This window comes from Vitis vinifera, chromosome 1 (assembly GCF_030704535.1).
Source record: "Vitis vinifera cultivar Pinot Noir 40024 chromosome 1, ASM3070453v1".
Classification (NCBI taxonomy): Eukaryota; Viridiplantae; Streptophyta; class Magnoliopsida; order Vitales; family Vitaceae; genus Vitis; species Vitis vinifera.
The window spans coordinates 2,898,161-2,924,638 of NC_081805.1; the positions used below are offsets into that span (position 1 = coordinate 2,898,161).

At 36.2% G+C, this 26,478-nt stretch overlaps 5 protein-coding genes and 1 long non-coding RNA gene across 7 annotated transcripts; 4 read left to right on the forward strand and 2 right to left on the reverse strand.

Annotated features, from left to right (window-relative positions):
• Positions 1 to 778: 778 nt before the first annotated feature.
• Positions 779 to 6,756, forward strand: LOC100249239 (transcription factor TGA2.3). Its single transcript, XM_059737986.1, has 11 exons — positions 779 to 1,468; positions 1,634 to 1,734; positions 1,825 to 1,895; positions 1,989 to 2,201; positions 2,844 to 2,921; positions 3,009 to 3,068; positions 4,731 to 4,808; positions 4,991 to 5,048; positions 5,515 to 5,786; positions 5,911 to 6,156; positions 6,267 to 6,756. Exons 1-11 carry the CDS (start codon positions 1,404 to 1,406, stop codon positions 6,411 to 6,413), a joined length of 1,389 nt encoding a protein of 462 aa, XP_059593969.1. The 5' UTR covers positions 779 to 1,403; the 3' UTR covers positions 6,414 to 6,756.
• A 1,449-nt stretch (positions 6,757 to 8,205) lies between these two features.
• On the reverse strand, positions 8,206 to 9,677 carry LOC100244124 (protein PLANT CADMIUM RESISTANCE 9). Of its 2 annotated transcripts, XM_019220889.1 has the most exons (5): positions 9,618 to 9,677; positions 9,034 to 9,465; positions 8,862 to 8,933; positions 8,574 to 8,783; positions 8,206 to 8,482 (listed from the first exon to the last, which is right to left on the reverse strand). In XM_019220889.1, exons 2-5 carry the CDS (start codon positions 9,182 to 9,184, stop codon positions 8,403 to 8,405), a joined length of 513 nt encoding a protein of 170 aa, XP_019076434.1. In that variant the 5' UTR covers positions 9,185 to 9,465; positions 9,618 to 9,677; the 3' UTR covers positions 8,206 to 8,402. The 2 variants fall into 2 exon arrangements, with proteins under 2 accessions (XP_019076434.1, XP_002278907.1); XM_002278871.4 differs by lacking the exon at positions 9,618 to 9,677 and having other exon boundaries at positions 9,034 to 9,563.
• A 1,294-nt stretch (positions 9,678 to 10,971) lies between these two features.
• Positions 10,972 to 12,111, forward strand: LOC100853290 (protein PLANT CADMIUM RESISTANCE 7). Its single transcript, XM_003631140.3, has 4 exons — positions 10,972 to 11,315; positions 11,425 to 11,496; positions 11,588 to 11,782; positions 11,900 to 12,111. The coding sequence occupies exons 1-4, from the start codon at positions 11,009 to 11,011 to the stop codon at positions 11,983 to 11,985; spliced, it is 660 nt and encodes a 219-aa protein (XP_003631188.2). The 5' UTR covers positions 10,972 to 11,008; the 3' UTR covers positions 11,986 to 12,111.
• A 2,269-nt stretch (positions 12,112 to 14,380) lies between these two features.
• LOC100853244 (protein PLANT CADMIUM RESISTANCE 2) lies at positions 14,381 to 15,860 on the forward strand. Its single transcript, XM_003631139.4, has 4 exons — positions 14,381 to 14,642; positions 15,042 to 15,113; positions 15,211 to 15,423; positions 15,525 to 15,860. Exons 1-4 carry the CDS (start codon positions 14,381 to 14,383, stop codon positions 15,605 to 15,607), a joined length of 630 nt encoding a protein of 209 aa, XP_003631187.1. The 3' UTR covers positions 15,608 to 15,860.
• A 2,210-nt stretch (positions 15,861 to 18,070) lies between these two features.
• Positions 18,071 to 19,365, forward strand: LOC100261259 (probable carboxylesterase 6). Its single transcript, XM_002278903.4, has one exon. It carries the CDS (start codon positions 18,190 to 18,192, stop codon positions 19,267 to 19,269), a length of 1,080 nt encoding a protein of 359 aa, XP_002278939.1. The 5' UTR covers positions 18,071 to 18,189; the 3' UTR covers positions 19,270 to 19,365.
• Positions 19,366 to 21,250: 1,885 nt separating this feature from the next.
• LOC132253649 (uncharacterized) lies at positions 21,251 to 22,309 on the reverse strand. The gene is made up of 2 exons (XR_009465549.1): positions 22,185 to 22,309; positions 21,251 to 21,836 (listed from the first exon to the last, which is right to left on the reverse strand). It is a non-coding gene; the product is annotated as an uncharacterized LOC132253649 (long non-coding RNA).
• Between the last annotated feature and the right edge of the window lie 4,169 nt (positions 22,310 to 26,478).

The following is a 26,478-nucleotide window of genomic DNA, read 5'->3' on the forward strand; positions in this document are numbered from 1 at the left end:
TTCTTAGGACATGAAGCTCTTCTTCATGGTAAACAAATTGTTAATTTTTTTAATTAAAGTTTGAGAAATTGATAAGTTGTTGATTTGTTTAATAACCATTTTTTGAAAACAATTATGAAAAATAAAAAACTGTTTTTGATATTTTGTAAAATAAAAATCTGAAATGTTTTTAACTTTAAAAAAAAAAAAATATTTTAAAATACTTAAAAATAGTTTTTATATATAGTATTTTATTTTTAATTATTTTGTTTATATGAATATTTTTTAAAATATTTTTGACAATACAAATAAAAACAATTGAAAATAACTTAAAAATATAATCCAAAAATATCTTATTTTTTATTGTTAACAACATAAAACAATTTTTAATAGTGAAACGTATTTTCATAATTTTTTGTTTTAGAGAAGAATTCAGAAGACAATTACTAAATATAGAGCTATATTTTAAGTTTTTAAAAAATTTACCACCCATTTGAATGATTTTTTACCGTTAAATAATAAGAATATCTTTTATTTTAAAATTTGTTTCCTAGGTTGTAGGGCTGCAAGTCACTAATTTGTAAATGTGAGACGCGAAAAGGAGGTCACGTGAGAGGGAGATGGTGAAGGAGCAGCAGAGAGCACATAAACCCCAGAGGAAAAAGACACGTCACCAAGTGTACCATGCCGTATAGGGTGCGTCATATCTGGGTTTGCAGTGCCTCTGGCCTGGGCCGCCGCGACGTTCCTTTCAAGCAAACCCTTTTTCAGAAGAATCATCTGGGCCCGGTACTAGCAATTCTCCCCTGCATTGCACCTCCTTCCCAACCATCACTAATCCATCACCGTCACACGCCACCAATAACAACCGCAAGCCGGCACCCGGCAACCCGGCCCCCAGGCCCCCACACCCCCCAGCCCCCAACCCCCACCCCTCATACCATCACATCTCATCACCATCACATCATCTTCCCCGCAGTCTCCCTTCCCTATAAATATAAAAAACACGATGACAGGGAGAGAGAAAAAAAAATGAGAATCAATGTGTGTTGGGGAGAGGACTTGTTTCTTACTTCCACACGCAGCAGTAGAGTGAGGAGACAGCACCAAAACGCTGCGTTTCGTGGAGATGAAGTTTGATTCGGAAGTGAAGAAGTGGACGCAGCACAGAGAGTGGGGGTATGGGGATCTGTGGGAGAGAGTATTGCATTGGGAAACTAAAATCCCAAGTCAGAAAGTAATAATAAAAAAGCTGAAGTTTAAAATTATAAAAAAGGAGTCGTACTGATACGCTATCCTGTTGATGAAGATGGCAGAAGATTTACTTTACTTCTGCCCTGCGCTTTCTTCTCCTTTTGCTGCTGCTCTTTACTTCTTCTCATTCATCATGCTTTTATGATTTCGTTTTCGTAGATAGGGAACAAATGCAAAGCTTCAAAGCAGCTCCCACCGCCTCCGATATGTATTACCACCCTCACTATTTTCTTCGGTATTGTTTCTTCCCTTCTTCCCTGTTCATCGATTTGGGATTTTTGGTGGCTGTTGTGGGAAGCTTTTGGGTTGATAAAAGTTGATAACTTTTTTACGGAAAGGTTTTATTTTTTTAGTACGAAAAAGTTGTCTGATTTCTCATACTCTCTGTGGTTTGATACAGAGGCGACGAAAGTAGCCGAAATCAAACGCGTTTTCCGGATCTTGGAGAGCTTGAACAGTCCGCTGCGTTTCATCACGACGATGCTGTTGATTTAAGTTCAAGTATTCTCTCTAAAGCGTCCACCTGCTCTAACTACTGCAAATTTCGTAATTATTTTTTCTTGTAATTTGATTATTTTAATTTTCTTGAAGGCGCCATGTTTCGCTTGAAGTCGGGCAATGTAGGTGTTGTTTCTCCGTTACATTTTGGAGGCTTGAACACGGTATTCAGACCCAACAACTCTTCTCTCCGTCTCTGTGCTTTAATTTGAAAATGGGTTGTGGTAATTGAATGAAAAAAGCTGGTACTTTTATAGAACATTGGCCCGTCGGACATGGTTTCAACATCAGGAACAGGAGTGGTGGACACAGGGCAGCTCATGTTCTCAAAGGGGACGGCTGAGACGGCGACGGCGACGGTAGCTTCGTTGGGAAATGGGCACTTTGAGAACTGGGGTGAGTCTGGCATGGGTGACAACAGCCAACAGACTGACACTTCCACAGATGTTGACACTGATGATAAAAACCAGGTGTTTGTTTCTTTCACGAATGCTCTGTTATATTGTACAATGGAATCTTTGGGTGGGTCAGTTTGGAAAACTGTGACTCCATTCCTAAATTCTTACACATTGCTAATAACCCATAAACAATCTGATTATGTTTGTAATGCCTTAAGATAGCATTTTGTCTACTCTAAGAAATTTTGTAGTTTAATGCAAATCAACGAGGGCTTAAATCTTTCTCTCTTTCTTGTTTATGAATCTCCTGTGTTGACCATCATATCTTTGCTCATCATCTTCTATTTGACTTCTAGATTTCCTCGTTAGCACTTTCGGTTTGAAATTAACTTTTAATATTCTTTGTTGTATAATGGTGGTAATAAGCTGGAGTTAAGATGGGACCTAGATAATAAATCCATTTTTCCATTTTGAGTTTTGCTGCATCCAAATCAGATGCAAACAGAAAATTTTAAACTGGAATTATATTTCCTATATTTCTATTGTATTGGAGGAATCTTGTGGAGATATGTTCATTATTGGATAAGTTATGCTTCTGAGTCCGAGAATCTGCCAGTGAGCTCTTGTTCATTAATGTGATTGTCTCTGCTAACCTTGGCACTCCAGTGTGCTTGAACTGGAACTTCTGATATCTATTTTCTTACCTGATTATAGTATCATGGAGTCCAACATGGAGCACTTGTAGCTGTGGATTCCATGGACCAATCCAAGGGGAAAACTGGAGACCAGAAGGTTGTTGAAATGATTACCATTCTAGCTTATGGTTGTGTGATTAAGTTGCATTTGAACACGAATCATATGGTTTTCACTTACGTGCAGACACTTCGTAGGCTGGCTCAGAATCGAGAGGCTGCAAGGAAGAGTCGTCTGAGGAAGAAAGTAATGCATCCCTCTGTTAGTTGTCATTGCTTTCTTCCCAAGCAAACATGGGATTATTTGATTCTTTTTGCAAATTGAATTTCTAACTTTTACCCTTCTGCTATTTTTTCTTGGTTATATTTAGCTCAAACTTACTATTTTTTAATTTTATCTAGATAGTTCCAGACTGGTACTTAAATTACACATAGTTCAAGCCCATTGCTCAGACATATAGTGAATATCTGGTGCATGGGGTTAAGGATTTGGATCAATTTTATGATATGAAAGTTAGCCTATCTATTTACTTGAGGTTCTGAGGTGAAAAAAATATACTGTGCATTTGCTATTACAACTTTGCTTAATTATGAGCTTGAGTGGTAAGACTATATTTGTCAAGTTTTAACTTTGTGTCTGTGGGCAGCACAAATTTGGTCATCACATTGGTGAATTTTTTTATTGTTGGGTTTGAAGTAATGATTTAGACATTGTGCTATCTTATTTGTCATGAAATTGGGCACTTTCCTTCTCATTGTACCTTGTATTGACTACTTTCTTAATGGAATATGTTGGTTATCTATGAGCTTGATATTTGTTCCTTTTCGAATGGATATTACATGTCTCCCCCTACAGGCCAAAAGGGTATTGGAGCAGAATATGAAGCTTAGCTAGTCTTTATTTTTTCTGCTCTGTAATAAGCATAAGGGTCATGCTAGGGGGTGTGTTGTTTTATTCTGTAAGTATTTTATGAGACCACTACATATTCAAATTCTTATAAGGTAGGTAAGTGATTCAAATAGTTAGATCAGTTGATAAATTAATTCACGAGATGCATCTGTCGTACGGTTGCTAGCAATAAATTGAGCTGTCCCAATAATAAATATTTAGTACAATCATCAAATGAATGCCTTGAAATGTTTTTGTAGTGGTTTGTCCTATACACCATGCAACTTTACCCTCTCACTGCCCTCAAAGTTGGACATTGATTTTAAATTGAGTTTTCTTCAATCTCTGTATCTGGAGTTCTCTGTGAAGAAATGCTTAAGCATATTGGATGATGAATGCTGGTCTTGCCTGTAGCTGCATTAATCCATAGTAACCAGCCACCAAAAAAGTTCTAGCTGGCTGTGCACACTATATAGGATTTTGCTTCCTGTTCTGTACTAAACGGTCTTGTTCAACTGCTTCTTGTGGTAGCCATTTCACTGATTTTGCAATTTCTGAGTTAATAGTTAGTTCAAGAGTTCCTTTTGTTCTCAGATCGGTTGTTTCGGTCAGACTCTGTTTTCGATCAATCTGGCTGACTGTGCCTCCTTAGCCATATCTGTCAGGATATATTGGTAAAACATAATGCCTAGTAGAAATGTGGAAAATAGGTTTGTTTGCCATAAATTTTTTAGATGCTAAGTGAAGACTGATTTTAATAATTTATACTACTATTTCCCTCTCTTTACCTCCTCTTTGTTTCCCATGATTATTAATATACTTTTTGGATTGAACTAAAATTTGGTGCTATGATAGTTAACTGGTGTGTCCTTGAACTTTTAATAAGCCTTTGTCCTTTCCTCCAGGGGTTTGGTCCTGCATTTTAAATTATGATCCACTTCCTTTGCTCTTAGGGTTGTGATATCTTAATTTAATGAATGAAACATATTTGGATCATTTATAGGTTTTGGTTTTGGATAGGCATATGTCCAGCAGCTGGAGTGTAGCCAACTCAAGCTTACACAGTTAGAGCAAGAGCTTCAACGAGCACGCCAGCAGGTGAAGAATTTAAATTTTATCCTCTTTGATTGGTTGGTTGGTTGGTCGGGGGTTGTGAGTCATTCTTTTCTTTTTGTTTTCCATGTGTCTATAATGCAATATTTCTGAAAGCAGGCTGATCTGTTTCTTCCTATTGCATGGTTTAAGAACTTTCCTTCCATAAATTTCATATTTTAATGCAGGGTGTTTTTATTGCGACTGGATTTTCTGGGGATCAGAGTCATTCCATGGGTGGAAATGGTAAGCAATTTTGAGTTCTGTTCAGTGTTTCTTGGCAAGATTCAGTTCCAAGTTTTAAGTTGACACAAAGGATTTTATCTGTATGGGGACATGACTTACCCACAAAAGTTTGATTCACTGTCCAAGTGGGTGATTATTTATTTCTCGAGTTGGAATGTTTTGTAAAGCTTTTTTATTCCTAGCAATACCCATTGACTCCTCAAAATTGCAAAGATGAAGGAAACAACATAGTGAAAGAGAAGCGATCTTATTCCATTCTCTTTTAACTTAACAGAATCTTTGATTTTGTCAATTAATCCATGGAGTTTGCTTGACAACCTACAGTAGAGGGGCCTCTGCCATTCTTTGCAGCTATATATGCTGTCTATTTGAACCAGATTTTGTAGCGTATTAAACCTTAAATATGGTGATAATATTTAAAATAATGAGGTAGAATATCCTTATTATATTTTTTTCTTTTGTTCAGGGGCTTTAGCATTTGACATGGATTATGCTCGCTGGCTTGATGAACATCAGCGGCTGATCAATGACCTGAGATCAGCTGTAAATTCTCATGTGGGGGATAATGAACTACGCATTCTTGTTGATGGTGTAATGGCACATTATGATGAAATATTCAGGCTAAAGAGCATGGGGGCAAAATCTGATGTGTTTCACATGCTTTCTGGCATGTGGAAGACGCCTGCAGAGAGATGTTTCATGTGGTTGGGTGGATTCCGATCATCTGAACTTCTGAAGGTAATTTGAAGATTTATTGCTTTTAGACCTTGAATCTTTTTTATCCAGTTCTGCAATGGCTGAAGGAATGTATAGTTTTTTTGGTTGATTCACATCTATTTCTATTTTATTTTTGGAGTTTCAGATACTTGGGAACCAACTTGAACCTTTAACAGATCAGCAGCTGATGGGCATATGTAATCTACAACAGTCCTCACAGCAAGCTGAGGATGCATTATCACAAGGAATGGAAGCACTACAACAATCTCTTGTAGAAACACTTTCCTCTAATTCTCTGGGTCCTGCTGGTTCGGGAAATGTTGCTGATTACATGGGCCAAATGGCAATTGCAATGGGCAAGCTGGCCACCCTCGAAAATTTCCTTCACCAGGTAATATTTTGCCATTGGATTTCATATCTTATTATTTATTTATTTGGCTTTCTGTAAGCAAAATTCCTTTTCTATGACGATAATGAAAGGTAAATTTCCCCCCTTGTCAGGCTGACCTCCTGAGGCAGCAGACTTTGCAACAAATGCATCGAATTTTGACCACACGCCAAGCAGCTCGTGCCCTTCTGGTCATCAGTGATTACATGTCTCGGCTGCGAGCTCTCAGCTCTTTATGGTTAGCACGCCCTAGGGACTGACATTATCTCCTGCATCACTCCAGCCTTTGGATTTTAGCTTATGCATTTGGCAGGATTAACTCTACTGAAGATGGCCCATTAAAAGTAATATGATAGTAAAGACAGCGAAAAAGGCATTGAAGACTGCCAACATGTATCCCTTTTGCGCCCTCCCTGCCGCTGTTGTAATTTTCTACTGGTACATGCATGGTTCTGCATTTTTCAGCATCTCAGATACAACCCTGTATTTTAATGGGCAGTCCCTGAAAGGCTACTAGGGTAGTCTATATGACATTAATGTTGTAATTAGGTCATGTTCTGTCCTTACGGCATTTAAGAGTACAATTAAAACCTTCTGATCACATATTTAATAGTATCAGATCATTACTGGTTGATACTTATTTACTTACAGGGCATGTACTTAGTTCCCAAACGTGGGGTAAACCCAGATTTTTAAGTTTCCTATTTGCATCACTGACATACTCATCCTTCCATCAAACCAAACTTTTGGGGTTGTCTAAGGACACCTCCATTATTAATGAACTTGTACAGCAATATGCTTCTACCTCACTGCATAAGAAGGGATCTAAATCTTCTGAATGTATTTACTTGTTCTCCACTGACTTGTACGCTCTCCCTCTTGCCTTGTTCGACCTCCCTGCACAAACCCCACAAAGGCATCACAGAACCCATGAATTTAACACATTACAGAATCAATTAAAAGTCATCACCCGGATCTTGGACAAAAGAAAAGCATGTACCTGGCACTCTTCTGGATTTGGCAACGTGAGGGATGAACACCCCAGTCCCACTGCCATTGCTCCACAGCTTCATAAGCCAGGCTGGTGCTGGACTAGTGCTAATCTCACTCTCCCCCCACCGGAAATAGCTTCTGGTTTCTACCGCAGCAGTTAGCACCTTGGCGCTTTGTCTGCTCACTCTAACGGAACTGGGATGTTGAGTTTCCGGAAATTCTTCATCATCTGTCAAAAGCAAAATCTGCTTCCTGAGTTCGGTGTAGAAAACATCGTCATCATAATCACATTCAGCTACAAAACTGGTGCATGTATTGATGGCCATGGTAGATCGAAATTCCCGTGTGGTTGGATTTTGATGAAATTGGTTCACACCAAATATAGGGGTCACTTTGAATAAGGTGCTCTGTTTGTGGTCAATGTTGACAGGTCACAAGATGCGGTCTTTTGAAATGCCTACAAATGGACGCAGAATACAAAGAATATCTCCATTTTTGTAGGTTAGTACATGGCAAATCTATTAATTGTTCCATTAATAAATACTTTTGACTGAAGATACCAACTACATTTGCCATGACATCATGCATAATTGCCTTGTTTTGAGTTTTAAAACGGTATATTATGGTAGACACCAAAAAGAAGAATCAAACTGATTGCCAAGTGGGGGGGTCTGAATTACCTAATTTAAAAATCATGGGACTTTTGTGCTTTTATCTTTGAACGATCAGGATTTATGGGCCACCATTTGTCACTTGTTTGTTGATTTTGAATTATTTTCCTTCTCATGTAGAATAAAACTCTCTGCACCATTGTACCTATTGTTATAACCAGACAGGTTTGTTTAACATTCAAAGCTTCGTTTTGTTTGATAGATTTATTTCATTTTCACCTTACTTTAAATCAAAGAGAGATGGCAATGAGCCGCTTCCATCTGATCTCTTTGTACTCCCACCTTTTTTCCCCCTTAAAACTTGGGTGTGTTAAACAGCAATAAAACAGAAGGTATATTCATAAAACTAAATTTATGGATGGATCATGCATCCCAACAAATCAAGGGGTAATGTTTAATATATCTTTGCTTGTTTTCATTTCATTGTCTTCATAAATAAAATGGAAATACAATTTACAATGAGTACAAGCCCCGTATGAGAGAGAGAGGCATGCATGGACAAATGATACAAAGAAAACAAACATGTGAGAGCCCCACTTATTGAATCCTGATTCCACTTATGCTCAGCACGGGCTCGGCAGATGCTCAACGAGCCATGCCTGGTGCAGCAATTGGGGGCACCTTGATTCCAGCCCCATCCCACTTTTCCACATTGGCTTGCCAACCTGCAAATTTTTTATCCTTGCATTCTATTCAAACTGGTCTCATCACAGTCTAGCTAATTAACCAAAGGAAGTGGGGCTTGATGGTGTTTACCTATTGAGGGATCAGCACCTCGGTTCTTGAGTTCTCTGTACTCTTGACAAAGAGCACATACACAGCAGCAGCAATGAACCAGCAAATCCCCACATGGAGCCTCTGGCAGTGAAAACATTGCCCGCAATTTGGACCTGTAGGTACCAGCAAAGAGCCATCCACAACCAACCGCGCCAAGCGCGTAGTAGATTAGGCCAGACACCCTGCACGCTGCTCATTCAACAAGGTCAACAGGTTTATGATTAAAACAGCCCAACTGAAGGGTTACAAACATATTGGTTTACTTACATGGAGTCCCTCTATCGATAATCTCCGCGACCCGCCCCAGTGTGATGCATGGGCAGAAGCAGGTGATGAAACCTTCAACAGAGATTAAATTAAGTTGTCACCCCAACAAAGGAAAAATCGAGAGAAAATTATTTGGACTTTAAAAAATATATAAGAATTATGAGGCATTTACAGTTAGAGGGATCTTCCGAACAATCCCAGAGGCCTGTAGACCACTGTCCTTCTGGGACCTGATTTGGAGCTGGAGCCGGCGCTGGCACTGGCACTGGCACTGGCACAGCCGATTTGGAAGTGGGGGCATTAATGGAGTTGTTTGGATACATTGCTGCTACCAATACTAGTGTTGATAATGAGTAAAAAATGGAGATTTTTGAATCCCTCTAGGCCATGGCTTTGGTTCTTATATAGTGGAGATCATACTTTTAGATATATTAGTGTCTCTGTTGCTGGATTTGCCTGGAAACTCTGGTTCATTATTTGCAGATGTAATTGACCAAATGTGATTTTTATTTTATTTGTTAGATATGTTTGCAAATGTTGAACTGACCATCTCCGAACCAAATCATTTCACGCAATCAGGGACATCTTCTTGGACACTTCCTGCCTGAGTGATGGTAGTTGAGGTTATTTAAGAAATGCATAATTCTATCCACAATTATGAGCTGGGACGTAGATAATGGTTTATATAGTAGATGTTGAACATTTTTAGTGGGTCAATGGAATGCTAATATAAATTAACAAGCCAGGATATAATACCTGATAATTTAACGTAAATGTCAGGAAAGAGCAGAGGCTTGTGACGTTATAACACTCTCAAATCTCGCGCATATCTTCTGAGAGGGGGTCTTGTATATATACTACCTTTTTTTTAATTTCATCCAATTGGCTGAATAGTAGTACAAGTTTATCAAAATCTGACCTAATTGGCACGGTATTCAGATTAGGGGTGCAATTTAGATGAGATGTTACTTGTCCCGATCTAACCTAAATCCAATCCCAACTTTAACTGGATTTGTACAATCATTTTTAATATTTAAGTTGAGTTCGATTTAAGTTCTTTCTATTTGAAATCAATTTGGGTTGAGTTTAGGATAAGGTTTGGATAACTTGACCTTAACCCAAACCTAATTTAATATATATATTTTTACAACATTTATAAATTATATTACCATATGTAATGAATTATATATATATAAATTTTTTTTTTAAAAAAATATAAATTTATTTTTACTTTATTATTATCTTGAACTCTTATTTCATTTATTATTTAAATTTTGATATGAGTATATAATTTTTTTTAAAAAAAAATATTATGAATGAATATGAATCATCCAATTGACCAATTCCAATTTAGAAAACTAAAATTGAGTTTAGTATGAGTATCTTAAGGTTGGAGATTAAATTGAATTAAATTAAAATTAATTATTTCTTAATTCAAATTAAATTCAGGTTGATTGTCAACTGGACCAAACTACCTAATTAGGATCATGTTGACACCTTGTTTGAGTCTTTTGAATCCAACTTAGAAAAGGCCGCCCAAGGAATTCCAAGAATTGTAATTCGCTCCTGATTCCAATTCTCAATTCTCTCTTACATGTTCATTCACATTGAATTATTTGCAGATTTCCCTATAGTCACAAACATTTGAGCTCTCAGAGACGTCAAATGAGGGTGAGCCGATCTTATTAACAGTATCGCGCCGGTGAGTCAATTAGAATTATTACTAGAATTGGTGGTCTCGTGGGTTCGACAAGGCCAATTGCATCCAACTGGCAACTTGACTGTCTGGATCCCCCTTCCAATCAAGCTCACTTTTTGAGCTAAATGTCAGACTCTAACAAGTTACAAGTTGTTATAATCATGGTTTCACCAACTCGTTGGTTGACATGTGGATGGAGTTCTATAGCAACGAGGACTTAGGATTTGGAATTAAAATACTTGCATTAATTAAACGAAATATGTCGTTTGCAAAAGTCAACTCAAGGCTGACTGGGTAAAGCCGCATATGTTGGCCGATATCTTTGTCTATTGGTTGGCACTCCACAGGCTTACGACCTCTTGATCGAGAAATTCATTGATTCTATTTAAATATTATTAAGTGCAGGTCTTCCACCATTTCACACAAGCGAAGAGAGGTGAGGAGGAAAATGGGAAGAATCCAAGAGCAAACTCACCTCCCTCACGCTTCTCAGCCTGAGGCCACGGCCCAAGCCTCCTCTCGCTCACCTTCCCACCACTCTTACCACCCTCCTGAAACTGGGATTAGTTCACTTCCACAGTTCCACCAAAGCGATCCAGCGTTGACAACTCAAAATTATGCAGTTGGTATTCCCTCTCAAGCGCCATTTCAAAACAATCTGCAACACGTCTCTCCTCTGCAAGCTAATAATGAGAACACGGCTACAGGGTATTGGAGCACCGGCCTCTTTGATTGCATGGACGATCCGAACATTGGTAGTACTTTCCTTCTTATAGCGTTAATTTTCCTTATTCCCCAGACAACTTTCTTACATGGGTGTTGAAGTGCATGAGAGTTAATTTTGCGTTGATTGTCGTGTGGCAGCTCTCACAACCGCAATTTTCCCTTGCGTTACTTTTGGGCAAATAGCAGATGTTCTGGACAATGGCCACACAAGTAATTTCACCAAACCCTCAAGCTTAGATTTTTTGTTTTCTTCTTATTATATTTTTGGTTACTTTTCATTTCCTAAATTTCCTTACTGCAGCTTGTGCTACCAGTGGCATCATCTATGCTTTCGCTGCTTGTCTGTTATCATGGCCCTATAGAGGAAAGTTGAGGCAGCGGTTTGGATTAATGGAGGCCCCAGCCTCAGATTGTATGGTTCACTGCTTGTTTGAACCCTGTGCACTTTGCCAAGAATATCGGGAACTCAAGAATCGGGGGATCAACCCTGCTCTTGGTAAGCTTTTGCATTTCACCTACCTTGGTTAATTTTAGTAAGCACATTGATCTGCAGTGGCTGTTCGCTTATATGTTAGTGTCAGCCATATAATGTGAGCATGTCGTTTATGAGCAGGATATCATGGCAACATGAACCAATTGTGTCAAAATCCGCCAGATTTAGCTACTATGGTGCCACCAACAAATCAAACGATCAACTAGAATGAGTTGCTGTTTAAGCTGGCATGTCCTGGAAGAATGCATGCCCCCAACATCCAGTACCTGTTTGGTAGCTTGAATTGATACTTTTAGCTCTCCCCGTTCTGTTCTTATTTGATTTATATTGTATTTGCTTCACTTTTTGATTTCTTGAATAAAGTTAATTTATATTAAGATTTTTTAAAGTTTTTTAATGGATGTGTTCGTTATGATTGAGATTTGATCAACCCCATATACAAAAATATTTAATTGTACAATACACAAAATCTAACGTGGAAAAACCATCCATATGTATATCCTCTTATATCCAAACCATAATGATCAATGTATTGATTGGATTGATTATTTTTAATGACATTGCTAAAATAAATTAAGCGTCCATTAAAATGTACGTAAAATAAATTATACTAGTATGATTAATAACATTGATTTGTTCTAGAAATCCTCTTTACCAAGGCTAATTCTAACCTATCAAACATTCATATAATCGTATGTGGATTTATTCATTATTCTCATCGACAAATATTTTAAAAATGTAAATATAGTAACAAATTGCTTGAAGGTTTTGGGCCAGATCTCTCAAATCTCTCCCACAAATTTTCTACTGCAATAGATGAACCTTTTCTTCTAATTGAAATGAAGAATTGTTTTAGTTATTCAACTTGGATTAGGCTCCTACAACTCAAAGAAATTACAACTTTTGATTGGAAAGGTGATAAATAGTTTATTTGGATAGATTTTGGCAAGTTCTATCTTCCTGCAAAAATTCTTTCAATTTTTTACGTAGTAGATAATGAATATGACAACAAAAATAGAAATTAGGGCAATTGTTAAAAATCATACCTTAAACTCTTTTTATTTTTTATTTTTTTATAAATAACTTATATCTAATTTCATCTAGTTTAAAAAACTACTCATGGTTTAAAAAATCGGATCAAATCAATTGATCTGATCGTCGATCGGTCACCATCATGATTCGATTAAGTGCTTTGAACTATCCATGCTTTAGATTGACACTAGTGAATTGACCGGTTCACCTTGAATTGAATGGTTTAACAAATTTTTTTCCCTTTTTTTTTTTGTCATTAAAACAACGTTGTTTTAATGCTTTTGGCATCGAAACAGTGTCGTTTTGGCTCACTATAAAGCTTGTTATCCCCCAGCAGCCCTAGCCTTCTACCTTGAACCTCCAGCAGCCCTACCCCACGCTTCCAACTTCCAATAGTTGGTTCCTCCTGTTGTTTAATTTCAACTTGTAGCACGTCGGAGCCGACGTTGTTGACCGACGAGGACACTGTCCTCTCCCACATGGAGTTGCAAAGTTACTGTTCCATTGTTGCATTTTAAATTTTTATTTTTAATATTTAATATTTTATTTTTTCTTGCATTGTTGCATATTTTTAATATTCATCCAATCAATCAATCGAATCATTTCTATTTTCTACATTTTGTTTAAAATCTTTAAATTTTATATTTTTTGTAATTTATTTTAATTTTATATTAATTTTTAAATTTTTTATTTGAGTTTAAATTTAGATAGATTTATTAAAATATATATTTATGACGTTATTGATTCAATCACGGTTTGACTATCAGTTTAATCAATAAATTATGATTCGATAATTTTTCTGATGTAATGATCAATCCTGTAGTGAAAACATTGAAAATACCTCTATGAATCATGACTATACCTTCCTCTTCCTATCAAAAAATATAATAATTTGATTTAGTTTACATAATCATCATTTTCCTTTGAATTCCATATTCTTCATTTCCATTTGAATGAGATGTAAAAGAGGGATTGAACTACGGAAAATGGAGAATATGATTAACATCAGGCGACAAAGATTGGATATTATAGTTAGGCGGGTTTTACTTTCAAATATATTTTTATCAAATAAAGAAAGGCCATGTTGGGTTTTCACATAAAAAAAAATGAAGCGATAATACCATCAGTCATTTAACCGTAATTGGTCGCCGTCAACAAAGGAAGTGGTCAAATTACATTTGATCGGTTGAGAGAGCATCAGTGTGTTCAGAAAATTGAGGTATATTATGTGTCGATTTTCTCACTCGTGTCTCTATTGAAAGCCCAAGTGGTGCCCGAGGATTAGAACCCCGAGCCCAAATGTCGCTTGCTGAAGTCCATAGATGTGGCCTTGTGGCATGCCTTGATTGGCAATACACGGATTTGAAAAAAAAAAAACTAAATTCCACGTAATTCTCACCCCAAAATAAATGAATAAAAACCATGAAACGGGATTAACGGTTGTCCGACCGTTTATAATTGAACAGACACGTTCCATGGCACTGTTTTTGAGTTCAAAATCAGACTCTTTCTTGGCCATATACACATTCTCTCTCCATTTCCATCTCTCTTTTTTCTGTGTCTCCGGCCATGTATGCTTCGGGTCCAAGTCATTTTCATAAAGATTCGACAACTTCGGAGCCATCGGCCCCTCCACTACCTCCGCCACCACCACCCTTTCCCTTTGATTCCTATGAATACACTGCACCAACTACTGGATTTCCAGCCAACATCACAAATCAATACAATCCGCCAATTCCAACCCCTGCCCCTCCTCCCGCTGTTAGCTTCCGCTCTACTCCAGTGCCTTGGTCCACTGGTCTTTGCCATTGTTTCAACGATTGTAAAAGTTGTGAGTGTTTGTTCTTACAAATGTTCACGTTTTTTCTGATAATAATTACTACACTAGTGTTGTTGCATGTATAAATATAGCCCTCCACAGTATTATATCATATCTAGAATGAATCATCTTTGATGCTACATTATGAATATCCCTTCTACAAATCTGAACAGAATTTGAGTTTTCCTGCTGCATGGGACTCCTTGCTATATTTTATTTACTCACAATCAGTAATGAAGACAATGACTGATAACATATTGATATCATCTTCATTGATATCTTTAGGTTTATGAATTTTAATCGTGTCCACATTAATAAGGTTGCTAGTGTTATACATAATTCGTAGCCATTTTTCATAATTTTTTTTGGTACTTTTTGGCTTGTATAAATGTGGGGAGTATTCTGCGGCAGGTTGCTTAACATTTTGGTGTCCATGTGTTACATTTGGACGAATTGCAGAAATCGTCGACAGGGGATCTACCTGTAAGTTCTGAAAAAAAGTGTTTAGATTGATTGTTTTCAGTAATTTGTTGTGTTGAGGAGGGACTTAACATTTTGAAAATGGGATGTGGATGTGCAGCATGTGGAGTGAGTGGGGCGCTTTACACACTGATATTGTGTTTGACTGGTTGCTCGTGCTTGTACTCGTGCTTTTATCGATCCAAATTGAGGGGACAGTATTTGTTGGAGGAGAGTCCTTGTGTTGATTGCTGCGTCCATTGCTGGTGCGAGGGATGTGCTTTGTGTCAAGAGTATAGAGAGCTACAGAACCGTGGTTTTGACTTGTCCATAGGTCTTTCTCTGTCTCCCTTCTCCCAACTCATCTTTTGCTCCCTTAATTTCTGTGTATGCGATCTAACTCGAGTCTTTCTTTTCTACTTCTGAATGGAATAGGATGGCATGGAAACATGGAAAGACAGAGGCGAGGAGGAGTTGATGTGAATCCAGTGGTGCCTGAAGGCAGCATGACCAGATAGAGTAAAGCATAGTGGAATTGTACTATTCTTGCCTCAGCCATCCACTCCATCAATCGGGTACACCAAGACCCTCATGTAGTGAGTAGAGATGGGGATAACTGTAGGATACACGCGAGCCTTCTCAGTTAACATTCAAATTGAGAATTGAAGTTATTCCATTCTTCCATCCTCATTGTCATTCCCTCTTTCATCTTACTTGTGGTGGTCAAAAGAAAGAAGAGAAGAGAGATGGATGGAATGTCCGAAGAATAAAGACGAATGGCCATTTGCACATGTAGTGTACTAGTAAGATTTAGTTCTTAAACGATATCTACACTTTTCTTTCGGCAGATGACATGACAGTATCTACAGATTCGAAGCATTATCCATTTTGGGTTTTAGGTCAAACTTTTTTCCATCACTCCTACGTGGCCCTATAAGGTAGCAACATTTTCTAGTTTTACAGGTCACGTCTCTCTCATCGATGAGAAGAACTCGATACTTTTTTTTCATCAAAGATGGGTAATTGGATTTTGGAAGGTGCAACTTGGTTAAACTGGTAACATCTTTTGAGATTGGGTTTGAATTCCATCTTCAAGTCACTATATATGTCGATATTCTTGTAATCTCTCCCAATGTCATACTATACGAAACAGGAAAAAATGACATCGACCCACCACCCAATAGAGAATTATTCGGGTTTTGACTTAGCAAGGATATTATTTTAAAACAGCTTGCACACTACTTGGAACCCGGGGTCGTTTTTTTTTCTTCACATCTATGATTTCTACTCATGCCCCTCCTCTACCAGGACCCAGATCACCTCTTTTGATGCAACATTGGCCTAGGCAGATGAGCCAACTGAAACGCCCTTCATTTATTAATTTTCTACCAGTCTAGTCTGTCTTTATGGGGAATCCATTACTCATGAGAAGACGTTTTGTCATTTCAAGAATTAGCTAGGGATCTACAAATTAAAATACACTTATTTTTTCTCTTGATGATATTATGATGGGCTGGAACAAAAGGCTGAATCAAGAAAAGAGAGCTGTGTATTATTATAAGCTCTTTGCCCCACAAATCCAATCAGCTTGCGGCTAAGGCTCTGCATAAAGGGTTAAATGTATAAGTACGTAGCTGCATTTCTTATTTAACAACTACACCAAAGCTAGGTCCAAAAGGATAAAAATATTTATAAATAGACAGACATCTGAAAACCCACTTTGTGAATGTGAACGGAAGAAACCAGGAAAGCAGGTGCATGCATGTTTGACCAAATGACTCTTTATCCACATTTCTTTTTGCTTCTGAAAGATACATCCATTTAGGGGCAGGTTCCATGGATGTCCTGAAAATAATAAAGGGTTCCCCTACTGGAAAGCTACCATGAGCTGTTTTTTCTGAGACAAGACGGACGACTCAGCCTTGTCAAAGTCCACATACAAGTTCCTATAGTGGGGCAAAAATCGGGAATGCTCCTCTCTAGACATTTGCAGAAAAAAGGATTAATAGTGGCCCGGAAAGAGGTCAGTGGAAGCAACCCAAACTTGGATCGATTGTATTTTGACTCCCTTACATGTATTGTTTCTTTAATTGTCAACATTGTCAGCTCCACTATGTCTTGAAGTGGTTCAGACATATTATGATTGCATATGCCATCTTCCACCCACTTATTAAGCAAATTAGCCACCACAATTGGACCATAGAGCTTCAACGTGATTTGTTTCGGACTCTGATAAATACACATTGCTGCCAAATTTTTTTATTATATATGTTTTCGTCTTGTAACAAGGAGTGGACAGCACACCGATTACATTTGGTGATGGTAGTTGCGGGTTAACAGGGTACATTTTGTCATGGAGTGTGATGGAAGTTGGTGTTGATAACAATAGTGATGGAAATTGACAAAAAGGTGGGGTTGGTGAAATGATAGGGCTTTTTGTTATTTTTATTTTTATTTTTTATGGGTATATTTTAACAATAGAGACTCTCATTGTTCTCGTGAATTGAAATGGGGGTAATAAAATATTGAAGAAGAAAGCAAAGTGATGGTCAAAACCGACGTCATTGTGTTTGGTCTGTGCCACATTAATTTTAGGTGGAACCCCGTCATTATAGTGTCTCACTCCGAGCACAGAATTAAGGAAAGAGAAGCTTGGTGTGACTCGTTTTTCAAACCAATAATGCATCATAACGTGACATGTTTTTTTTTGGTTTTTGTTTTTTGGAGCTTATTTTTTTTGGGGTAGGCCACCACAACAACCCACTATAGCCCCCCTTAGTAGAACATATGTATAATTTAACATTACTTTTTTAAAAACGATGCCTAGTAAAAAAATTAAAGAAGACCCATTCACAACTGGGTTATAAAAAGCATTAAAAATGGGATTCAAAACCCTGCCCCTCCACAATACATAATCCACGTGAAGACATGTGGCGAATTCCCAATTGCCCACTTGGCAGATAAAGATAGAATGTTCCCTTCTTCCCTTTGATACCCTCACTCAGCCTTGGCCTTATCATTTCATCTCCTATATGAAGGCAGCCTCCACGCTCAATGGAGGCATTACCCCCACAGCTCCCAAGTTTGGTTCATCAACTCTATGAGAAGAAGAAGGATGGCTGCCATCACCATGGATCCGAGTTTGAGCCGACAAGTTGGCAAAGACAGCCACCAGCACGGCGCTGTAGTTGAGGAAATCCATGGGCTCATCAGAGTGTACAAAGATGGACACGTGGAAAGACCCCAGATCGTTCCATGTGTGACAAGCCTGTTGCCTTCGGACCTGGGCGTGACTTGTGGAGACATAGTGATTCACAAGTTAACAAACATTTGGGCACGTTTTTATGTGCCAGCTGTTAGGTGCCATGGGAAGCTCCCATTGCTCGTCTACTTCCATGGAGGTGGGTTCTGTGTTGGCTCAGCCGCTTGGAGTTGCTACCATGACTTCCTGGCAAGGCTAGCTGCTAAAGCTGGTTGCTTGATCATGTCCGTGAATTATCGATTGGCCCCGGAAAACCCTCTTCCGGCAGCTTATGAAGATGGGTTTAAGGCTTTTCTGTGGTTGAAACAAGAAGCTGTATCCGGGGCCAGTGAATGGTGGTCTAGGGCTTGCAACTTCTCCAGCATCTTCCTTGCCGGTGACAGTGCCGGTGGCAACATTGCCCACCACTTGTCTTTAAGGCTAGGTTCTAACAGGGCAAGCGAAGCCACAGCCTTGAAGCCGTTGGTTTTCAAGGGGACAATTCTAATACAGCCATTCTTCGGCGGAGAGGCACGCACTCATTCTGAGAAGCAGATGGTATCTCCCTCAGTGCTGAGCTTAACGGCCTCTGATACATACTGGAGGTTGTCCTTACCATATGGTGCAAATCGTGACCATCCATGGTGCAACCCAATGTCAAAGGGGTCCATTAAATTGTTGGAGTTGAGGCTCTTACCCACCATGGTGTGCATTTCAGAGATGGACATATTGAGAGACAGAAATTTAGAGTTTTGCAGTGCTTTGGCTAGTGCGGGTAAGAGGGTGGAGCATGTTGTGTACAAAGGTGTAGGGCATGCATTCCAGATTCTGAATAAGTCACCCCTCGCACAAACTCGTACCCTAGAAATGTTGTCACATATCAGTTCCTTCATTACTAGATGGCCCCTGGACCCTCCTACTCATCATGATTGTCGTTGAATAACTAACCCATATTCAATGATAAAGCCCCGCTTTGTACATACACTTCCTGTCTGTTTGGTAAGTGGGAATATCAATGAGTACGATTTCAGTGTATTTTCTTAGTTACAAAATTATTTTCTGTCTCAAAGAATAAAACCTATTTTTAACAACACTTCCTAACTGTCCTCAGGAGATACTGTCTCAAAGTTCTCTCCTGTACCAAAAATTTATAAAAAAATTTCCTGAAAAAAGAAAGAAAAGAAAACCACTGAGCTAGTAATGGAGACTGGGTTGAGGCCAAAGGGGATGGATACCATGTGGATGTTCTAACTTATTAGGCATTTAGGAGAGACATCATGGGGCCTTTTCAAAGGTGGAAAAGTTATAGTACTAGGAGTCAAATCTAATTATTTCTACTTTTGAGCCAACAAGCAACAAGAGACGGGCACCATACATTAGACAACGACTGGCACTAGATGCAATGGGTTGTGTTAAATCAGGGATTTTTTTTTGGCATCATCACTTTTAGATGTTGGTAAATTCATCTATATTCAATTCTCATAGGTAAAAAATAAAATTAAAATGAATTCAAAATTCATAATTGTGTAATAACTCATATCCAATCGTATAGATATTATCCATTTTAAATTCAAATGAATCTTTATGATTTTAAAATATATTTATAAGAAAAACTTATATAGTGTTTTTACTAAATAGACAAATATCTCTCATAATGTAAAACAAATCCCCACATTGAGTTTGAAGATTGATTTTAATACCATTTATAATAATCTACATCCAATTATATAGATATTATTCATTTTATATTCAAATGAGTTTTCATGACTTTAAAATATGTATATAAAATTAAAGAGAGGTTAATACTTATATAGCATTAAAAACTTTCCCTTTTATTTATGTAAGATATCTTTATTTTTTAATCCTTTAACTTGCACCTTTTTATCACTTTCATATATAAAATATCTAAGTTGTAAGATATTTATTTTGAAAACAAATTTAAGATATCTTCAATTTTTTTAGTGCTATCAGTGTTTCAATGAAAAATATTTTAAAGCATTTTGTTGAAAATGAAAAAATTGTTTTCCATTTTAGTTATCAAATAAAATTTTAATTTGGAAAACGATTTTAACATTTCTCAAAAAAAACTTCAAAAGAAATCTTCATCCTTTTTAGGTAGCTTTACATCAAACAAACACCTTAAGGTTAAAGTTGGCATATCACATTAAAAGATTCTTAATTCTTTGATATGCATAGCGTTAATCAATTGAATATCTTATCGCATTCAGCTGTACTTAATGGGTCAAATATTTATTACAAAAGTGCAGAATATATGAGCGCCAACTAAGTGTTGGAGTTGCGCTCAGTTTTGGTTGACGTGACGTAGTGGCGGCAAAACCCACCGAGGCAGCGGTGAAGTTAATTGGATGCCAACCTCAGCAGTCAGCTCCCCATGAAGGTCGAGAGTGAGGCTCCTGATCAGCTCGTTGCCTGAGTCCTTGGAAAGCACGTGTGGCAGATGAAAGATAAAAGTCAACAAATTTATTACTAAACAGATATTCCCACATGGAAACAATTAGAAAATTAAAGGGGTTATCGGATCAGTTCACAGTCATGGCCCCTTTGGTACTTCCCTGCCAACTACGAAAGACCTATTAAGGGCTTCATTTGTGAAGCTTTCAAGGCTTGTGAAGAATCCTTATAAAGTCTAAGGGAGGTAAGGCACCCAAATTTTGCTGAGACAAAGGTTGCTCCTGGTGGTTGAGTGCCCGGGGCACGATAGGAGAGCGTCAACCCCCGTTTAGCTACTTTTCTTCATTAAGGTACGTACCTGGAGGGATCCAACCATTTTTTGCCAAACAGTATGCATATATGTTAATTAAGCCACCCGACCCCAAAAGCTTTAAATGCTGTCTAATATTTGTTTTAGTAGAAGTTTCAATAAAAAAACACGCCTAGAGAAAACATTCACCATACCATCTTGCTATACAAGTGTCTCTTGTTCTTTCTCGTATTTAAACCACGAGTTCACAATCTCAAAATTTTTTCTCACATTTAAACCACGTGTTCACAATCTCGAAACTTTTTTTAACATAGAATATTTATAGAGATATTCTTTTTTTTCTTTCCTTTTATCGAAATAGGTCATCAGTCCCTTTGCACCGAGTTTAATACCCGAAGAAGGGAAATCTACTTCAAGGATAGTAATTGTCACGCCTTAACCTTATTTTTTGCTTAGTCCCATTTTCGAGGCCTTTTTTCCCAGCATTGTGCGTACTAGCAGTTTGTTTTTACATGAACCCTCGTGATGGACGGCACTACTGCGGCAATCAGTGGTGAAGGTCTGATGCCACTCCTAGCCCTCCATGAAGGTCCAAGGTTGAGGCTCTTCAACAGGTCAGCCCCCACAAAGGTCCAAGGCTGAGGCTCCACAACAGCTCAGCCCCCCCATGAAGGTCCGAGGTCGAGGCTCTTCAACAGCTCACTACCGTCGTCCTTGGAAGGCAGAAGTGGCTCTTGGTTTCTTGCTCAAATGAGTGTTCCACATCAACCTGGATAGTCATTTCCTGCAAAACCAGGTTTCTTTTATTTATTTTTTATATTTTTAAATATATTTAAAAAATAATTTATATATTTATTATTTTATTTTTAACCATTCTCTATATTTATATAATTAATTTTTAAAATAATTTTAACAAACAAAGAAAAATAATTAAAAATTATCTAAAAAATCATATTTCTTGCTTTTAAAAATAAAAAATTGTTTTAAAAAACAATTACCAATGAATCTAATTTTAAGATTTTCTCTCCCACATGATACATGAAATGGTTTCAATCTTACCGGTGCAAGAACTCCTGTTTGCCATGGGAAAAAATAAGCAGATATAAATTGTATGAAATAATAGAAGAGTTACCAGAATATTTGTAGAATAATAATGCTTTCCATCTTCCTCTTCTTCTGCTGTTAATGGTTCCATGCTTCTTGGAAATTAACAACTCCAGATCAAACAAACATTTAAGGATATGGAAGGGCTGGGATGAATCCTTATGAAGGGTGGAGATGTATTTATAGGTGGCCCTCCAGGGGGTTGGCATCAGGGCACGAGAATACAGGCGCCTCAACCCCCATTCATCTACTCTTCATAATCAATGGCATATTCGGAGGGCTCCCATGGTGTTTATACTACTGTACACGCTACAGAAACTATTTTGTAATTGTTTAGTGTTTGGATAAGTCAAATTTTCTTCTTTTTTTTTGTCTTTTTCACAAATCCGCATAAAAATCGATTCAAAGGGGCCGACTATACCCCAATTCACATTTAAGACGAGCTCAAGTTTAGAAAAATACATAAATGAGAATTTACGACTAAGAAAATATAAGAGTCTAGTTAGTAACTTTCGTAACTGTTTTAAAAAACAATTCTAAAAAATAGTTTTTTTTAAGTTATTTTTTAATTTTTGTAAAATAGTAGTCTATTTAGAAATGTAAAATATTTTTTTATCTATTTTTAATATTTTTAAATATATTTTAAAAATAATTTTTATATCTAATATTTTATTTTTAATTATTTTGTATGTTTGTATAATAAAAAAAAAAAATTGGTTAGCAAACATGTTTTCCATTTTTTTTTTTGAAGAATAAAAAATTATTCCAAAAAATAATTCCTAAACATGTAAGGTTGAATTAGTCATGCCATGAAGCTTTTTGATGGTAGTTGATATTATACCAAGAGTTTGTATAAAAGCTTTAATTTAGCTAAAATATTTATCCTATTGTCTCGTTAAAATCTAACTTATATATTTCATATTTTGATACATTTATTAATTATACATCCATCCCAAACTTACATGTCCATCTTGGAGACTCAAATCTATATGACTAGCATATGGTATCATAGACTAATAATTATTAACATAATTGCAAGACAAATGGAATGTAGGGCATGTAAATTATAAGTATCTTATAATTAATGGTTTTTTTTTTTTTGGTTTTGTGTTCATAGTTATAGATGCTGAGTAACTTTTTGATATTATATAAAAAAGTTGATATTTTGTATGAAAAAAAAGTCTAATATATGGGTTTGTTTGACAATTATTTTTTAGAATAATTTTCTATTATCCAGAAAAAAAAATTAGAAAAACATATTTGATAATCAAAAAATTGATTTTAATTTTTTATTATTAAAAACAGAAAACTGAATGTTTTCAATAATATTTTTAATTATTTTCACTTTTTTTAGAACTATTTTATAACAAAATTATATAAACATATAAAATAATTAAAAATAAAAACATTAGATATAAAAATTTAAAATATATTTTAAAATATTAAAAATAGATTAAAAACACTTTTTATTGTTTTTATTTTATAAAACATAGAGAATGGTTTTTAAAAAGTATTCTTAAAAACTGTTTTTTAAATCTGTTTTTGAAAACAATTATTAAATAACGCCTATAATTTTAGTTTTTTTCCATTTTTTTGTTCTTCTTAAATTCCTTATTAGCTCTTTTTTAAAAGTGTTGAGTTTAAAAATTCAGTATAGTAGCCGATGGATACCTTAAAATTTTCCTATTCATAAATAATAAAACCAAACTGTCATCAAGCAAATCCACAAGTTTCCACATCTCCAAAATTATTCTTGATACTACCAAAAATAAACATCATTGAAAGGCATGTTATTCAAAATACATTCAGCTATAATCAAACGCATAAAACACATTTACCTAAAAAAAACACCTACAATTACAAGAGATGACCTTCAATCACTAGTTCACTTTTTTACTTTCCATTAAAAATCTGCAACCACTTTTTTAGTAGTTGGTGATCAAAGTTACCAATTCACTTTTTTGCTTTTCATTAAAAACAAATTTGCAACCACTTTTTGGACGGTTGGTGATCAAAGTTACCGATGGTTGTAAAAGGTTGGTTGGATACTAAAAAAGGTAGTCAAAAACCCTCCCCAAGCTTCATGTAGGAGAAACATATAAGTAGCTGCTCCGCAACCAAAGGGAGGAGGGCTCCCCCTTGGGAAAACTCTCCTTCAACCCCGAAACTCATTTCTGTATAAAAAAAAAAAAAAAAAAAAAAAACCTTATTTGAATCTAGAAACGAGAAACCAATTTTTTAAATTATTTATGAAGATTTTTTAGCATCTTCGATTCTCAACCACACTTTTATGGTGGTTGGTTGGTAAGGTTGTTTGAGTTGATTTGAGATGGGCAAGTGCTTTGTACAATGAGGGAAAAGCGTATAGAAGATTGTAGAGGTGTAGTGGGCTTCCCAACTCAACCCCACTTTCACGTGGGATTGGCAGCTCAACTTGCCATTGCTAAGTCACTGCTTCATCTCTCTCACCCCTCGACTCCAACGGTTAACGTCATGTCTACCTAACTTGTTTAGCCTCGTTTATGTATGACCCAATTGGTTTATGATATATTTAAGCACTTTACTTAATTGTGTCAAATTGATGTGCTTATCATCCGTTTATCTCATATAAATTTATTATTTATATATTTAAAAGATTAAATAAATAAGTAAAATTTTATATGTTTCATTATTAAAAATAAAAATATTTTATAATTAAAATATTTAAATAAAACTATAGACGACCCTAAAATTAAAATTTTTTATTTACTTGTTAAATATTTCAAAGGATTAAATAGGAGAAAACCTCGACAAACCCAGAACCTTCATAATCAAACTCATTTTGATTAAGGTACTAGATACCTAAAGATGGGTTGTGTCAAGGAATAAGGAGAAATTGATTTTGTTTTAGATAAGATTAAATATTTTGATAGTAAGAGTGATAAATTCTAAAGATAAGATTTTCATTAATATTGATATCAAAGATCATGATTATACACTTGTGTGTGAAAGTATCTGAAGTAATCAAATAAAAACTTTGTACTCTAATAAAGATAAATCTAATTTTTTGAATTTTTAAAATTTAATTTAATTTTTGTCATACATACAACATCTTGTTTATTTTTCATTCTTTCATCAATAACTTTTCTAATAATATTAATTTATTAAATAGTTGTTTTAAATTGTGTGTTCTCTTTAATTTTTTTAGTTTGATTTTTTTTAGAAAAAAAAAAATTAGACTTAATTAAATAATGTATAATTTAGAAATAAATTAAATAATTGTATTAGATTGGGTATATTTAATTATTCATATTATGAAATTTAGATTTAGCTTTAAAATTTTATTTTACTAATAGTTGTTGAAGCCTCGTGTCACCAGGATCCTCACAGCAGCCTGATGAGCGATCTCTTTCAACCAAAGATGATTCCTGCAAAAGACGTCTGGATCGATTGTTCGGACACACCTTCCGATGGTTTTGTTAGCCTTTCTTCTGATGATCAATCTTCCCCCTTTTCTGTGTAAGAAGGTGTACCTTTTCTCCTTGCATGAAGGCCCTTTTATAGTGTTAGAAGCCATGTCCCCTTTAATGGTGGGAGGACTTTTTTGACTTTTCATGATGGCACTGGGTAATGGTAGAGCCATCATTGTCGGGGATGGCTTGTTGTCATTCCTGTCCTTTCGCTCTACAGGCGGCGGAATGCGGGCTGTGACAGGTTGTCTAAGGTGACTCAGCATGGTCCCGTAGAAAGTGCTTCTGGTAGTGTAGATCAAGATGGGGTAACATGTTCGGACACGAGAGGGGATCGTCCAGACCGTGGGTTTGAGAGTGCCGTATGCCCCCTGAGGGAGTCCGGATAGAGAGTTGATGTGCCACGTGTCTCCTGGGGGAGTGTTGTGCGAGGTTGCCACGTGAGCGTCCACGTGGGCGTTTGGGGGTGGTCATTATAATATTATCATATCATAGAAAATGTTAAAGAAAAAATCTCATAACTTTTAATTGATTTTATATTTAGATTTTGTTCAGTAACAATTTTTAAAGTAATTTTATGTTCTTTAGAATATAAAAACAAAAAAATATATATTTGATAATAAAAAAACAAAATATTTCCAATAATATCTTTTAATTGTTTTCATTAATGATTAAAAATAAAACATTATATCTAAAAGTTGTTTTCAAAACATATTTAAAAACATAAAAAATAGGTAAAAAAAAAATATTTTAGAATTTCAAACATACCTTAGTTTTACAAAATTTCAGAGAATAATTCTCAAGAACTATTTTTGAAAACACTTTTTAAATAGAACCTTATTTATTTTAAAAATAAATAAATTTATTAGAAAA